This window comes from Poecilia latipinna, unplaced genomic scaffold, assembly GCF_001443285.1.
Source record: "Poecilia latipinna isolate Pla-1442-1.1 unplaced genomic scaffold, P_latipinna-1.0 Scaffold1341, whole genome shotgun sequence".
In the NCBI taxonomy this organism is placed as follows: Eukaryota; Metazoa; Chordata; class Actinopteri; order Cyprinodontiformes; family Poeciliidae; genus Poecilia; species Poecilia latipinna.
In genome coordinates this window covers 78,631-91,909 of record NW_015113957.1, presented here as the reverse complement: position 1 = coordinate 91,909, position 13,279 = coordinate 78,631, and the positions used below count along the sequence as shown (strand labels likewise).

The window sequence follows — 13,279 nt, the reverse complement described above, 5'->3', positions numbered from 1 at the left end:
ATCCACTTGAGGAATTGAATACAATCATGTGCTGCGCAATTTTATTCACCTGCCTTGAATTTTACCGTAAAAACCAAATTCAACATGTTTCACTGGGGTTTTATGTGACAAACCAACATAAAGTACTGAATCTATACATGGTAAACGATACATTGTTTTTGAAAATGTTTTACTAATAAAAATCTGAAAAAACTCTCTCGACTGGGAGACAGACGACACTTCACAACTATCCACTATTTTGTGTTGGTCTGTTACATAAAGTTACCATAGAAATGCTATGAAGATTTTAGTTTTAAATTGACTAAATGAAAAATAATGCAGGGCTGCACAGTGGTATCACTGTTGCCTTGCAGCAAGAAGGTCCTGGGTTCGATTCCCGGCCCAGTTTGTATGTTCTCCCTGTGCATGTGTGGGTTCTCTCTGGGTACTCCGGCTTCCTCCCACAGTTTAAAAACATGGTCTCTCTAAATCCTCCCTGGGTAGGTGTAGGTGTGTGTATGGTTGTGTGTCCCGTCTGTCTATGTGTTGCCCTGCGACTGACTGGTGACCTGTCCAGGGTGACCCCGCATCTCAGCCGAAACGTTCACTGGAGATAGGCACCAGCAACCCTTCTGACCCCAGTAGGGACAAGGGTGTACAAAAAATGGATGGAAAAATAATTCAACAGGTATAAACACTTCTGCAAGGCACTGTAATTTCTCCTCCAAAGGTTAAGGTAGTGCAAACAGTCATGGTATTAATTTTATTTTATATTTTTAAATGTTCTCTGCCAATTTTTCCAACAAAAAAAGAACTCGCTCTCTTTTATCCACTGCATCAGAGTTCATCACCTTGCTGTCATCCTCTGTGACCTCCTCCGTTCTCTCTTTTTGCACCATAAGTCTCAGCCACTTTGCTTTTTCCTTTTCCAGAGTCAGCCTCTCGCTGCGCAGAGCGTCTCTGTCCTTCTCCAGCATCAGCTTCTCCCTCTCCATCACGGCCCGCTCCCTCTCCATCACCGCTCTCTCTCTTTCCATCACGGCCCTTTCCCTCTCCGTCGCCGCCCTCTCCCTGTCCAGCAGCGCCCGCTCTCGGTCCAGAGCTGCAACGTCCTGATACGGGTTCTCTCTTTGCATAAGCAGCTGTTCACTCTTTCTCTCTTGGGGCTCGCAGTTCGTGCTGATGTCCACGTCTTGAATGGAACCGTTTACCTCCTCACTTTCTGCAAACTCTGTTGCAGCAGTCTCAACCTCATCTCCATACACCTGAACCTCGATCTCTGCAATAGCCGCTGCCTCATCTACAGCAGAAGACACCCCCGTGTTGGAAACCTTTCTCCTTTTGCGTGTGGGTGCTATTAAAAAATCGCCAACGTTGCTGTTATTAGGAAGGGCCTTGAGGATGGGGGCTGAGCTCTGCAGTCGACCCTCCATGGCATCATCCATCAGGGAGAAGAAAGGCCATGACTGAGGCACCACTTTGACTCCTGGTGGGGGATTCTTCAACTCCTGAGGAGGAGCGGAAGCAACAAATGGTAAAAAGAGTAAAATGGTCAAACTTTTAACTCAACTAAAGCAACCAAATCTGTACCTTGTATCTCTTCTTCAGGTTTTCAAATTTTTTAGAGGCTTGACGATGGGTCATCCTGTGATGCAAGCCCATATGTTTCAGGATGGCCCTGAAAATGATATTATTTCACTGGATTACCAACAGGATAGTTGGTTTAATAAGTGTACAAAAAAAGAAGCAGCTGAAAAGTTAGTTGATCAAGTTTAATTCACTTTCAATTGTAGTTTCATCTAAAATATTCTAAAATACCTTTGTTGAAAGTAAATTTTATGCATTGATTGTAGAACTGGGGGTTATGGATGATTTTGAAACGTTGCTTTTGGTAAAACTGCGTGGCATACATACCTCCATGCCCACTTGGAACTATTTCTCAATCCAGAGAAGAGGTAACTGTTTGAGGCCCGCAATTTCACAAAGTTTTCAATTTCTTTGTTGCTCACTGAAAAAATAAAACACAGGATAACAAGGGTTAGACACTGACAGGGTTCCTACACGTTTTTCAGTGCAAAACGAAGAGTCAAAATGCAAGAATTAAAGTTCAATTTGAATTTAAGATGGGTGGATGAATGGATAAATATATGGAAAAACGTGGGTGGGTGGATACAACTTTTAATCTGTGTAAGAAAGCATGGCAAGAGAAATGCTTCTATAAAATCCATTTTGTCTTCATCAATCAAATTCCAGAGTTTTCTCTACGTAGGAAACCTGTACTGATGACTATTGATGACACGAATCTTCGCCTTAATATTCACAATTTACCATCTAAAGTTAGCATAAATTATTTTAATATTACTTTTGTTCATAAAGACTTTGCTCATTAGCATATCGCTAAACACCAGACTAAAATGTTTGAAATACGTTGCAGTCGCTTTAATAAATACTCAAGCCTGATGTTAATACTTCACTATGTAGTAGCCTTGCTAGGTTGCTCCTAAGCTAACTCTGCCCAGTATAGTTAGCTTCGTTAAACCGTCGTCACTTACTTTTATAAGTGAACTCCGTCGGGATAATCCCATCACACATGGTGTTGGTGTAGGCGTGATCTGGCTGCGCAGTCATGTCCATTCTGCTTCCTGTAAACATTTACCAACAAAGCGTCCTTCGTAGTGGTTAACAGTCGTTCCTACTTCTGAAGGTCCCTACCTTCTTCTTCGTGAGTTTAAAAAGCCAGCAGAACCATCTCTCTGTCGCCATCTACCGTCGAGGTTGTTACACAGGTGATAAAAAGCATCATTTCATTTAATGCCATTTTAGGTGTCAAAAAGATACCTAATATAGTAGCAAACATTGGCAAAATAAATTTGACATGGAACTCAAACATGTTAAATAACATAATTAGTCAATAATGCATTTTTATACCATATTTAACTCAATTCAGTGCTTTTAAATAGCAGCAACTCACAGCAACAGCACTTTGTTAACAAGCTGTTATATCTGCTGAGCATCCTGTGTAATTTGCAGGTCAAATGAATATTCAGTAAAGAGTATATTGTCAATGGAGTAACATTTCATTGTTCTAATGAGATGATCTACTGTAAGTAATTGTTTCAAAGGCTGTACGTAGTGAGCAAATCCAATTTTAAAATGCCTGAAATGTGTCACTTGGCAACGAAGTTATTTATTGATACTCATTTTTATTTCATCTTAAAAATCCCAGAATTAATATTTTGAACTGTACCCTAACCGTCTTATTACCACATTCACAAATTAAATCAGATGTTATAACTAGTTACTTGAGGCTACAGTACTTTTTAGTCTAACTATCTACTTCTACCCGAGTAAAAAACATACTGCAGCTATTCTTACTTGAGTACAACTATGTACTACACTGATCGTTACTCACATGCCAACGTGCAGTACACATTAACACAAAATTTGACAGGTGCAAAAGTATGGCCACCTCAACAGAAAAGTTACATTAATATTTAGTAGATCCTCCTTTTGCAAAAATAACAGCCTCGAGTCGCTTCCTATAGCTTTTAATGAGTTCCTGGATCCTGGATTAAGGTATTTTTGACCATTCCTCTTTACAAAACAATTCCAGTTCAGTTAAGTTTGATGGTCGCCGAGCATGGACAGCCCGCTTCAAATCATCCCACAGATGTTCAATGATATTCAGGTCTGGGGACTGGGATGGCCATTCCAGAACATTGTAATTGTTCCTCTGCATGAATGCCTGAGTAGATTTGGAGCGGTGTTTTGGATCATTGTCTTGCTGAAATATCCATCCCCAGCGTAACTTCAACTTTGTCACTGATTCTTGAACATTATTCTCAAGAATCTGTTGAGTGGAATCCATGCGACCCTCAACTTTAACAAGATTCCCAGTGGCGGCACTGGCCACACAGCCCCAAAGCATGATGGAGCCTCCACCAAATTTTACAGTGGGTATCAAGTGTTTTTCTTGGAATGCTGTGGGGTTTTTTCCACCATGCATAATGCCTTTTTTTATGACCAAACAACTCAATCTTTGTTTCATCGGTCCACAGGACCCTATTCCAAAATGAAGCTGGCTTGTCCAAATGTGCTTTTGCATACCTCAAGCGGCTCTGTTTGTGGCGCATCACTCTCCCATACAGCTTCTCCTTGTGCAAAGTGCTGAATTGTTGAACGATGCACATCATCTGTAGCAAGGTGATGCCGCAGGTCTTTGGAGGTGGTCTGTGGTTGTCCTTTGACTGTTCTCACCATTCTTCTTCTCTGCCTCTCTGATATTTTTCTTGGCCTGCCACTTCTGGGCTTAACAAGAACTGTCCCAGTGGTCTTCCATTTCCTTACTATGTTCCTCACAGTGGAAACTGACAGCTGAAATCTCTGAGACAACTTTTTGTATCCTTCCCCTAAACAACTATGTTGAACAGTCTTTATTTTCAGATAATCTGAGAGCTGTTTTGAGGTGCCCATGTTGCCACTCTTCAGAGGAGATTCAAATGGGAGAACAACTTGCATTTGGCCACATTAAATACCTTTTCTCATGATTGGCTACACCTGGCTATGAAGTTCAAAGCTTAATGAGGTTACCAAACCAATTTTGTGCTTCAGTAAGTCAGTGAAAAGTAGTTAGGAGTATTCAAATCAATAAAAATGATAAGGGTACCCAAATTTTTGCACCTGTCAAAGTTTGTTTTGATGCATATTGCATATTTTCTGTTAGTCCAATAAACCTCATTTCAATACTGAAATATTACTGTGTCCATCAGTTATTAGATATGTCAAACTGAAATAGCTGTTGCAAACACCCAAATATTTAGAAATAAAAATGATTAAGATTGATAGGGGTGGGAGTGGTATTGGTTTATTGCAGTGTAGGCCCAGCATAGCGTTCATGGGTAAAACGAAAGTAGTTTAATATAACCCGGCGATGGCGTCTGCTCACGGTAAGCTGGCTTTCTCTCTGACCTCTATGGATGTATTTATGATTTTAAAAATAATAATAATAATAATAATAATAATAATAATAATAAAATAATAATAAAGTGCAACACTCTCTCTTATATATGCTGTATATTTATATTCCGTTTTTTTCTTTCTTTATTTAGCGCCGATAGTTACTGTAAAATAATGTCATTTTTGTAAAAAAAAAAATACATACTCAAATAAAAACAACAAAATTGTGTTAGATGTCACGAATAAGTAAGTATTAGATACAAAATACATTTTAAATCTCAGTCACGTATTGTACCGTAGTCAGATACTGACGTTCTTGCAGTTTGACAACTTGGAGTTTCGAGTTTCGTTTCTTCCTCAGCCAACATACAGAACATCTATAAAGTTCTTCTACTTACAGTTTCACAAATGGTCGTGAAATCTGCGCTTACCTTTAATCTCTGATTTAACATACATTATTAAGACTAAATAAATCTTGACTTTGGTTTGCGACCCAGCTATGAAATGAAACTAAAAGGACTCCACGAGTTCGCCAGCAGGGGGCAGAAGGCTCAGATGAGATCACGTGTTCTTGTGGACAAAATATATGAATGCTTTGTTTGTTTACTTATTAAATGACCACAAAAATAAACTATAGAGGTTCAGTTACTAGGGGGACCTCTAAAGGAAGCTGGTAGTATTATATTTTATTTTTGGTGCATCAGAGTGAAGAAGATGGAATACAATGCATGTAACACTTTTAATTTGTATGTAATTTTGACATAAACTTTCTGTTTTCTTTCACTTCGCCCTACTTTTTGTTGTGACGTAAACTTCTAATAACATTTTTGAAATGCTTTGTTTCCCAAAGTTAACCATATGATGATGACGACTGTGATTGTAAAAAGGATGGCTTGTCCTGCCTTGACCTGATACTTGAGTGAAATATTTTTCAGAGTCTGTTGAGGAAACTTTTTCTGAAAGCGAATCAGAAGACAGCGATGAGTCATACTTTGAGTCGGAGAGTGAGCAGGAGTCAGATTCAGAGGATGACAGTCAGGTCAGTTTCCAAACACAACCACACATAAACCCAGGAAATAACTAATCTAAACCCTCTTTTCCTTAAACCATTCTTTTCCTTTTTCAGATTTACACAAAGCAACCCTGCAGATATTACAACCGTGGTGGTTGTAAGGACGGGGCCCGCTGCTCTTACCTGCATGTGTGCAAGTATTTTCTAACAGGAAGCTGCCGCTACGGGTCAAGCTGTAAACTCAGTCACAGTTTGGGTGGAAGGAGGAGGTCATCTGGGGCGTGTGCCAGCGCCGAAGACCAATCAGCAGCCAGCAGTAAGAAGCTATTAACTTTGATTTATTCTTGTTATTTAATCATGTTGTTCAGGTAGCTCCAGTGGTCTATGTCACCAATTGTCTTTAAATAAATGTTATTTTTGTTTAACATTAGTTGCTTACCACATTCAAATGAAATTTATGTTTGTTTTTCAACCAGACCCCCAACTTACTGATGGTCGACCGTACCAGTGGCAGATAAATGGTGGAAAGGGCTGGAAGGATGTTGAAAATGATCACATTATCGAGGCCCAGTATTCGCTGCCCCACACGAAAAGCATCAAAATATACAACACACCATATGGGTAAACGTTTAAATCATATATATTTATCTTCCTTTGTTTAAATTTTAAAACTGTATTCAATTGTTACAAAGTGAAAATACATATCAGCAAGGTAAGAGTGAGGTTGCTGTCCTGCAGGGCGGTGTCTATAGACTTCATCAAAATAAGAGTCTATGGGAAGAACCTGAAGGTGAGGCGCCTGGATGACGGCAACACCGTGTGGAACTGGTACTGCACCTTAAAACGGAAGTGGAGGAAGTATGGAGACAAGGTAGACGGCTTCTGCATCTTTATTCTCGTTTAAACCTCGTACGGTAGGTTGGAGTGACGACTTGTGGTGTTTGCTGTGCTGTGGGCAGGACTCGAAGGGTAATCCAGGTCCGGTAAAAAGCTCCGACATAGAGAGGAAGTTCCAGAGCGACCCGAAAAGCTCCTTTACTTTCACGGCTGGCGTGGAGACTTTTCAAATTAAGTTTCCAGGTGACTTGCACTCTCTTCTCCAACTAGATGCAGCACTTTCCTAACGATTTACTTGACATCACTGACTCGATTTTGACTTTTGATAGAAATGCGACAAGTGGGAAAAAAGAAAAATAGGAAGGTCACACGACGACCTGTGTTCAGACAACAACAAGCGAGAGCAGGGTAAGTTTGGATTTGGTTCTCTAAAATCAGAGACATTTGAATTGTGTTCAAGTGTTTGATTTTTTTCTGAGTGTCATGCTCAAAATCTACAAAACCACACAAATATTGTATCCACAGCACAGCACTGTTAATGGACATCACTTTATTGTGTAATTACTAAAATAGGTTATAGTACGGGATATAATTACTTCCCTACAACTGTTATTGTCTGTGGACATAAAGTCTGAAAACAGCATCTACTTTGGGAATAAGTTCCTCCAATCAGTCTTTCAACTGATGAGCAAAGTTTTAGGAATCTTAAAGCGAAACATCAGCATGTCTTTCTGGTTATAGGTAGATTGACTTTAACACCAATTGGAACAAAAATCATTCTGTCCAAAAGCCTCAGACAGAAAATGTTAGATGTTTAAACAGGGAAATGCGCTTCGAAAATGCAGAAGAACGTCATTGTTATGGTGTGCACGTCCTATAATATACCAATGTGTAATTTTAGACATTGTAAATTACTCACCAATTTATTTTGAAACATTTTATTGAAATTTTTCGTATTTCGTCAGAAATTCATGTTCAAATATGCGCAGAATGTTTTAGGTTGTCCTAATTTCGTTTGCTTTTTTGTCTTTATGCTCCGCTAACACTATGCTAGCACCATGGAGCCATAAACATGTCTTTTAAAAGCTGCAAGTCCAAACTTTGATTTTAATTTTTCAGAGCCGCTCTTCTGGCCGGATCGTTCCAGACGCTTTCTGTGGGCACCAAACCGCAGTGGCAATTCGAAGGAAACGGTGGAAACTGGCACACCTTCAAACACAGGGTCAGCAGAGCATGTGGTTCAGTTTGATCTCAGAGACTTTGTTTTCCAGTTTAACTGCAACATGTTAGTTTGTTTCAACAGTCGGGCACTTCGTCTGACTGCTCCATAACCAGTGACGACATCGAGAACAAGTACCGGCTTAACCCTTCCGACACCATGAAGTTCAAAATAAACGGACAGCCCTACAAGCTGGATTTTGGAGGTCAGGATTGTTGACAATTCAGCATCATAAGACAGTTACCACAATTAGAGGATAAGTTCATCTTGTCAATCAAAGCAATTAAATAATACCTTTAAACATATATTATTTTTCCATTCCAGCGATGATTCAGATCAACCAGACAAACAACCGTAAACGCAAGATCAGACGAGTGCTGGTGTGAGGAGTAAAGACGGAGCTACTTTTCAGAAAGCAAACAATTGTGCAATATTGTGCTAGTGCATTGATTTAGGCTGTGTGTTTTCCAGTTACACCAGGGATAGCTCTCTAATAAAACTTTTAATGATGTTTACAGACATTATGACCTGATACTATGAAATATCAGTGAGGTTTACAAGTGAATACATGAATCCTGCCTGAGAATCCTGCACTAAAACAATCCAACTTGTAATTTGCAGAGTTGATGTTTGAATTTTTGATCTCAGAGTCTCAGGGGCGCTTCTCTATGGTTTTTTGCAGAGTACCGAAACCAACCGAAGGTTTTTCAGAAAACCAAAAAAATCTTGGTTAAATTAGAGGACATGGAATGTGATTTTAGAATCTGCCTATGGGAGATACGCAGACAGATTCCCTTGATGCAATAAAAATATTAAAATTAAAGTAGATCAATTCTGATGCACAGCAGATGTTGCTCAATTGTGCCTTATGCTTTACGTGCAATCTTTGTCGTTTACTCTTCTTTGCATGGTGCTTGTCTCCTTTTCCCGTCTTCTGGTGCTGATCTGAGAAAAGCCTCTGGTGAAGATCATAATCTCTTTTAGCAGAAACAGAAATAAATTAAAGTTTCAAATGTGTGTCAACTTTTGTTTATTTTAAGAATGAGGAATTTATCCTCCGATTTTTGTAAATCCTCTATTGATCAAATGAGACACCTTCAGTACCAGTTAAGGTCTGATAACTCATTTAATTTAATGACTTTATTTTTAAAGGAAATCTGGGATGTTTGTTTAAAAATATAACTTTCGGTCACATTTCAACAGATTTTGTTGCTATAAAATGGAAAGGAAAACACCAAATATGGCAGCATCCTATCCACAGTGACATGAGTGTAAACTTTGTAAGATATAATCAGAATAATCCACAGAGCATTTTATTTATTTGTAGTCATGGGCTGCATTTGATCTCTGATTTACAAAACCTTTATTCTACATGTGAAAACACACAAAAGAAATTTTCTAAGCTTCTTTTTGCATTTGGGTCACCTGTAGTAGATTCAAGCAGAAAAACAAAGGAGTTTTATTCAATAAATTTAAATGTTATTGGAAACTTTATTTATTCCAGAAACTCCACGACTAAGTAAAACACGTTACATGTATAAATCACAAACAAACTCATGTTTTGAAGCCTTTATTTCTGTTAGTTATTATGGTTTGATGTTCACAGCTACTGTGAACTCAATAATTATCTGCTTAAAGATTGTTATTTTCAAAAGTTACTTTTAATCTGACAAATCTAATGGGAAAATTTACTCTAACTTATTTCTGAAGTTAGTATACTTTATAGTTGACAGTTGCCTTTGAACCATTTGTTAGCACATGTAGCTACATCCATATGGCTGAAGACCAAAGAGTCCATCGTCACATATTGACAGAGTTAACTTGTAAAAAGCAACTGGAGTTTCCCCTCCCTCTCCCTCTCAAAGAAATGAAAGTGAAACTATTTATATCTGTGAAATGACAGCGTAGCAGAAGGATTTTAGCGCAAGTAAGTGGGTTGATTCATGTTGTGTTCATTTTGGAAATGTCATGTTAAGTCACTTTTGTGCGTAAACTTTCCAAATCTTGCCGTTTTAGTGTAGTTTATTTGTCTCAGCTTATGTGGAGTCTGAATCAGTCTGAGAACGAGGAAGTTGGTGTTTGGCTGTTATAATCACTACTTTCCCTACAGCTGGGTTTAGAAAGATCACAGTGATATGTAATAAAGTCCAAATCTCTGTGTTTGTCAGTGAGTGACGATCATTATCAGTGGCAACTGCTGAACGGCAATCAGTGGCTGAAAATCGACAACGATCATGTGATCGAGACTCACTACTGCCAGCCTGGAGCAAAGGGGATCAGCATCAACACAAGCCTCGGGTTTGTATTTCTACGCTCTGCTTAAAATAGGTTTGGCCATGTATCTACAGAAACCACATGAATAATACCATGGTGCATTTTTTTTGTCAATCCACAGGGTAGTTTTTATAGACTTCGATGAGCTGAAGACTGATAACCCAACACTGAGGGTGCAGAGACTGAGCTTTGTCCCTCAGGGTCAAGAAGAGGACATCGGATGGTACTTCAGAGACGACAGCCTGTGGTGTGAATATGGATCACAGGTGAAGAAATGTGTTCTCTCTCTCGGGGTCCTGACACTTTGTCTGAGCTAATGTCTTTCTTGTATCATGAACTATTATAAACAAATGCAGCAGTAGAAACGGCTTATGAGGCTTTCCAGTAGCTGTGATCTTGAGTTCTTGTGGAGTATGAAATTTCCTGGTGTTTTTGTTCTTGGGAGGGTGTTATTGTGAACAAACGCTGAACATTTTTCATCCTCCTCACCCCCTCAGAGCTCCAACATGTCATCGTCGTCCATCACCAGCAAAGACATCGAGACTCATTTCACTCAGAACCCTCAGGGAGTCATTCAGTTCAGCGTTGGCTCGACCGGATACTCACTGGATTTTTCCAGTATGTGGCTTTGACGAGTTTCTGGGAGCTATTTCTACAATCAGGTACACATTGTATGTATGCAGTTAGATGTAACTGAAGGCGTTTAAATTTGCAGCCATGACCCAAACCAACGTCGCTACAGGCTTGCGCAGAAACGTGCGCAGGAGACCGAAATTCACCTCAAGCCCTGCAAGGTGAGATTTTTCAACCTTGGTTCAGTCATGCCCATGTAAATGAAGTGAAAGATTCTAGCCTCTCTCAGAATAACAATAAAAAAAAATAAATACTTCACTTTATGTCCCTGCAGCATTAGCTACGCTTCATCCCTCCCTCTGGCTTCACAATCCCAGTTACACAATCCCAGCTTCAAGTGGGAGTTTATGGGAGATGAGGGGCAGTGGACAGAATACCAAGCACATGTAAGTACAGCTTCTTATACACCAACTTTATTCTCCAACTTCCAAAATTGTAACCTTTGAACATGCATTCATTTCATCCTTAACTTTTGAGTGTCATATTAACCCTTCTGCAATGATTGGGGAGACTCAACAGTGACATCTGGTGGTTATTTTGTCACATGTCATATTTACGTTTCAGTGTATGTTATTGAGATTTTTACTGGATAGATCAACACAAAATAGTTTAGGGGTTTTTTTCCTACAAATAAAAATCTTTCAAGATGGAAGCCTGTGATTGTATTCAGCCTTTGAAGAAACAATCTTTTGTAGAAACACGTTTTCCTGAAATTTCAGGAACGAAGACTGAAAAATGTTCCCGTTTGTCCTTCTAACACGATTAAAGTTCAGACAGATTTATTTGAGATATTCTGTGAACATAAAATTTTAAGTTTTGACGCAGAATACATATTGAATAAAGAGCTTGGCTTCTTCCATAGCATGATGCTGCCACCACCGTAGATTCAGCGTAATTAACAGTGCTTCTATGATCAATGCTTTTCCTTTGTTGCTTTGTCTACATTGTCTTAGTTGCTTTGAAGTTGTGCCATAAACTTTTTACTTGCAGATTATGAAATAAGAAGCACCATGACATTATCCAAGCTAAATGTAGCGACATTTATTTGTGATGATGCCTATTTGTTTGCAGATATGTTCGCTTGACAGCGCTGCCATTGAGAAGCAATACCAGCTGAACCCACAGGGCCAGATCCTCTTCAATATCAGAAACTTCTCATACAAGCTGGATTTTGCAAGTAATAACCACAATTCATTCTCAATAATCCACTATTTAATTCAAGAAGCCTCTGAAAACCATTATTGATTGCAGGAATGTGTCAAATTAATAATAATATTGGGACAAGACGAAGCGTGAAGCGGATTCCGGACTACGGACCTCAGAAAAACAACAGGTAAATCTTTTTAGACATGTTGTTTAATTTGAAAAGTTTATGACCAACTTCCTTTGGAGTAACTTAGTCCTTACATGAATGAATATAACAGTATCTATATGATGTTTCCACTTATGCTCTATTAATCCCCTTAATCTATTTCTGCCTTATCTTCCTCAGCTCAGGTACAAATGTCCATTGGCAGTTCCAAGATATCGATGGGACTTGGAAAGATTATTCCAAAGTAAGACTGAGTATCTCCTTTTATTAATATGAGAACAAGCAACGTTAGAAGACTTGCTAATAAGCAGCCAAACTGTACCTTGTTTATGGTGTCGTGCAGAGTTATCGTCAATGCAGCGTCTCCAGTCCAGACATTGAACTCCAGTACCAGCTGAACCAGTCAGGCATTATGACATTTGCCACCGGCAGGTTCAGCTACGAGCTCAACTTCTCAGGTGAGCAGCAGAAAGAGAGGTGAAAGTGAGCAACTATGTAGTTCAGGCGATGCAAATACAGCTGTACTCATACGTTATGCAGATGATATTGTGAAATTTTTGCATGTGGAATAAGTTCATGTACCCCGTCTGCTTGCAGCCATGACTCAGAGGAACCTGTCCACAAATACCACCAGGTCGGTGAGACGACTTCTCCAGTGATTGGGACGGATTGTTCAGAGGGAGGAGAGATATTTGGACGTTTTCCTCATAAGCCATCTTGTTTCTATCTTGTTTGGTGTTTACAGTACTGTTGACCTGAATGAGGCTGAGATGCTCATAGGTTTTCAGTCCACTTTAGAGTTAAAATTTGGGTTTACTTTCTGACAAGATACAGAATATCTCTTATCTAAAGTATGTTCTCGTACATCATTCTGGGCTCCTACAGCTTTTCATGTCAAAATCCCAAAATTGTCTGTACTTCCCAACCTGCTTTTCAAGTATAAATACAAGTGAAGTTAAGGCAGATAGTGATGTCAAGCTTTAAGTCTAGAAGCTGCAAAAATATCTGAATGTGAATGTAAGAAAGTCTGCAGATACAAATATGGAAAATACTTAAA

The 13,279-nt window shown here is 39.2% G+C and overlaps 3 protein-coding genes across 3 annotated transcripts; 2 read left to right on the top strand and 1 right to left on the bottom strand.

Moving 5' to 3' along the window:
• Window positions 1-728: 728 nt before the first annotated feature.
• Window positions 729-2,708, bottom strand: LOC106961840 (uncharacterized). The gene is made up of 4 exons (XM_015055895.1): window positions 2,532-2,708; window positions 1,894-1,987; window positions 1,570-1,657; window positions 729-1,487 (listed from the first exon to the last, which is right to left on the bottom strand). Exons 1-4 carry the CDS (start codon window positions 2,629-2,631, stop codon window positions 756-758), a joined length of 1,014 nt encoding a protein of 337 aa, XP_014911381.1. The 5' UTR covers window positions 2,632-2,708; the 3' UTR covers window positions 729-755.
• Window positions 2,709-4,844: 2,136 nt separating this feature from the next.
• LOC106961837 (uncharacterized) lies at window positions 4,845-9,024 on the top strand. The gene is made up of 10 exons (XM_015055893.1): window positions 4,845-4,925; window positions 5,871-5,974; window positions 6,062-6,263; window positions 6,424-6,568; window positions 6,686-6,818; window positions 6,907-7,027; window positions 7,114-7,192; window positions 7,904-8,006; window positions 8,088-8,208; window positions 8,328-9,024. Exons 1-10 carry the CDS (start codon window positions 4,910-4,912, stop codon window positions 8,387-8,389), a joined length of 1,086 nt encoding a protein of 361 aa, XP_014911379.1. The 5' UTR covers window positions 4,845-4,909; the 3' UTR covers window positions 8,390-9,024.
• Window positions 9,025-9,697: 673 nt separating this feature from the next.
• On the top strand, window positions 9,698-13,131 carry LOC106961844 (uncharacterized). Its single transcript, XM_015055905.1, has 11 exons — window positions 9,698-9,930; window positions 10,172-10,301; window positions 10,399-10,543; window positions 10,775-10,895; window positions 10,993-11,071; window positions 11,185-11,296; window positions 11,982-12,087; window positions 12,162-12,243; window positions 12,403-12,466; window positions 12,566-12,680; window positions 12,820-13,131. Coding segments are annotated over exons 1-11 (1,017 nt in total). The 5' UTR covers window positions 9,698-9,929; the 3' UTR covers window positions 12,882-13,131.
• Window positions 13,132-13,279: the final 148 nt, after the last annotated feature.

Coding starts and splice junctions, on each gene's coding strand:
- LOC106961840 (XM_015055895.1), bottom strand. CDS start 2,631: ATGTTTACAGGAAGCAGAATGGACATGACTGCGCAGCCAGATCACGCC. Junction 1,658..1,893: donor AGTTCCAAGTGGGCATGGAG/GTATGTATGCCA, acceptor TATCATTTTCAG/GGCCATCCTGAAACATATGG. Junction 1,488..1,569: donor ACCTGAAGAAGAGATACAAG/GTACAGATTTGG, acceptor GCTCCTCCTCAG/GAGTTGAAGAATCCCCCACC.
- LOC106961837 (XM_015055893.1), top strand. Junction 6,264..6,423: donor AGACCAATCAGCAGCCAGCA/GTAAGAAGCTAT, acceptor TTTTTCAACCAG/ACCCCCAACTTACTGATGGT. Junction 8,007..8,087: donor GGCACACCTTCAAACACAGG/GTCAGCAGAGCA, acceptor TTGTTTCAACAG/TCGGGCACTTCGTCTGACTG.
- LOC106961844 (XM_015055905.1), top strand. Junction 10,896..10,992: donor ATACTCACTGGATTTTTCCA/GTATGTGGCTTT, acceptor TTAAATTTGCAG/CCATGACCCAAACCAACGTC. Junction 12,467..12,565: donor CTTGGAAAGATTATTCCAAA/GTAAGACTGAGT, acceptor GGTGTCGTGCAG/AGTTATCGTCAATGCAGCGT.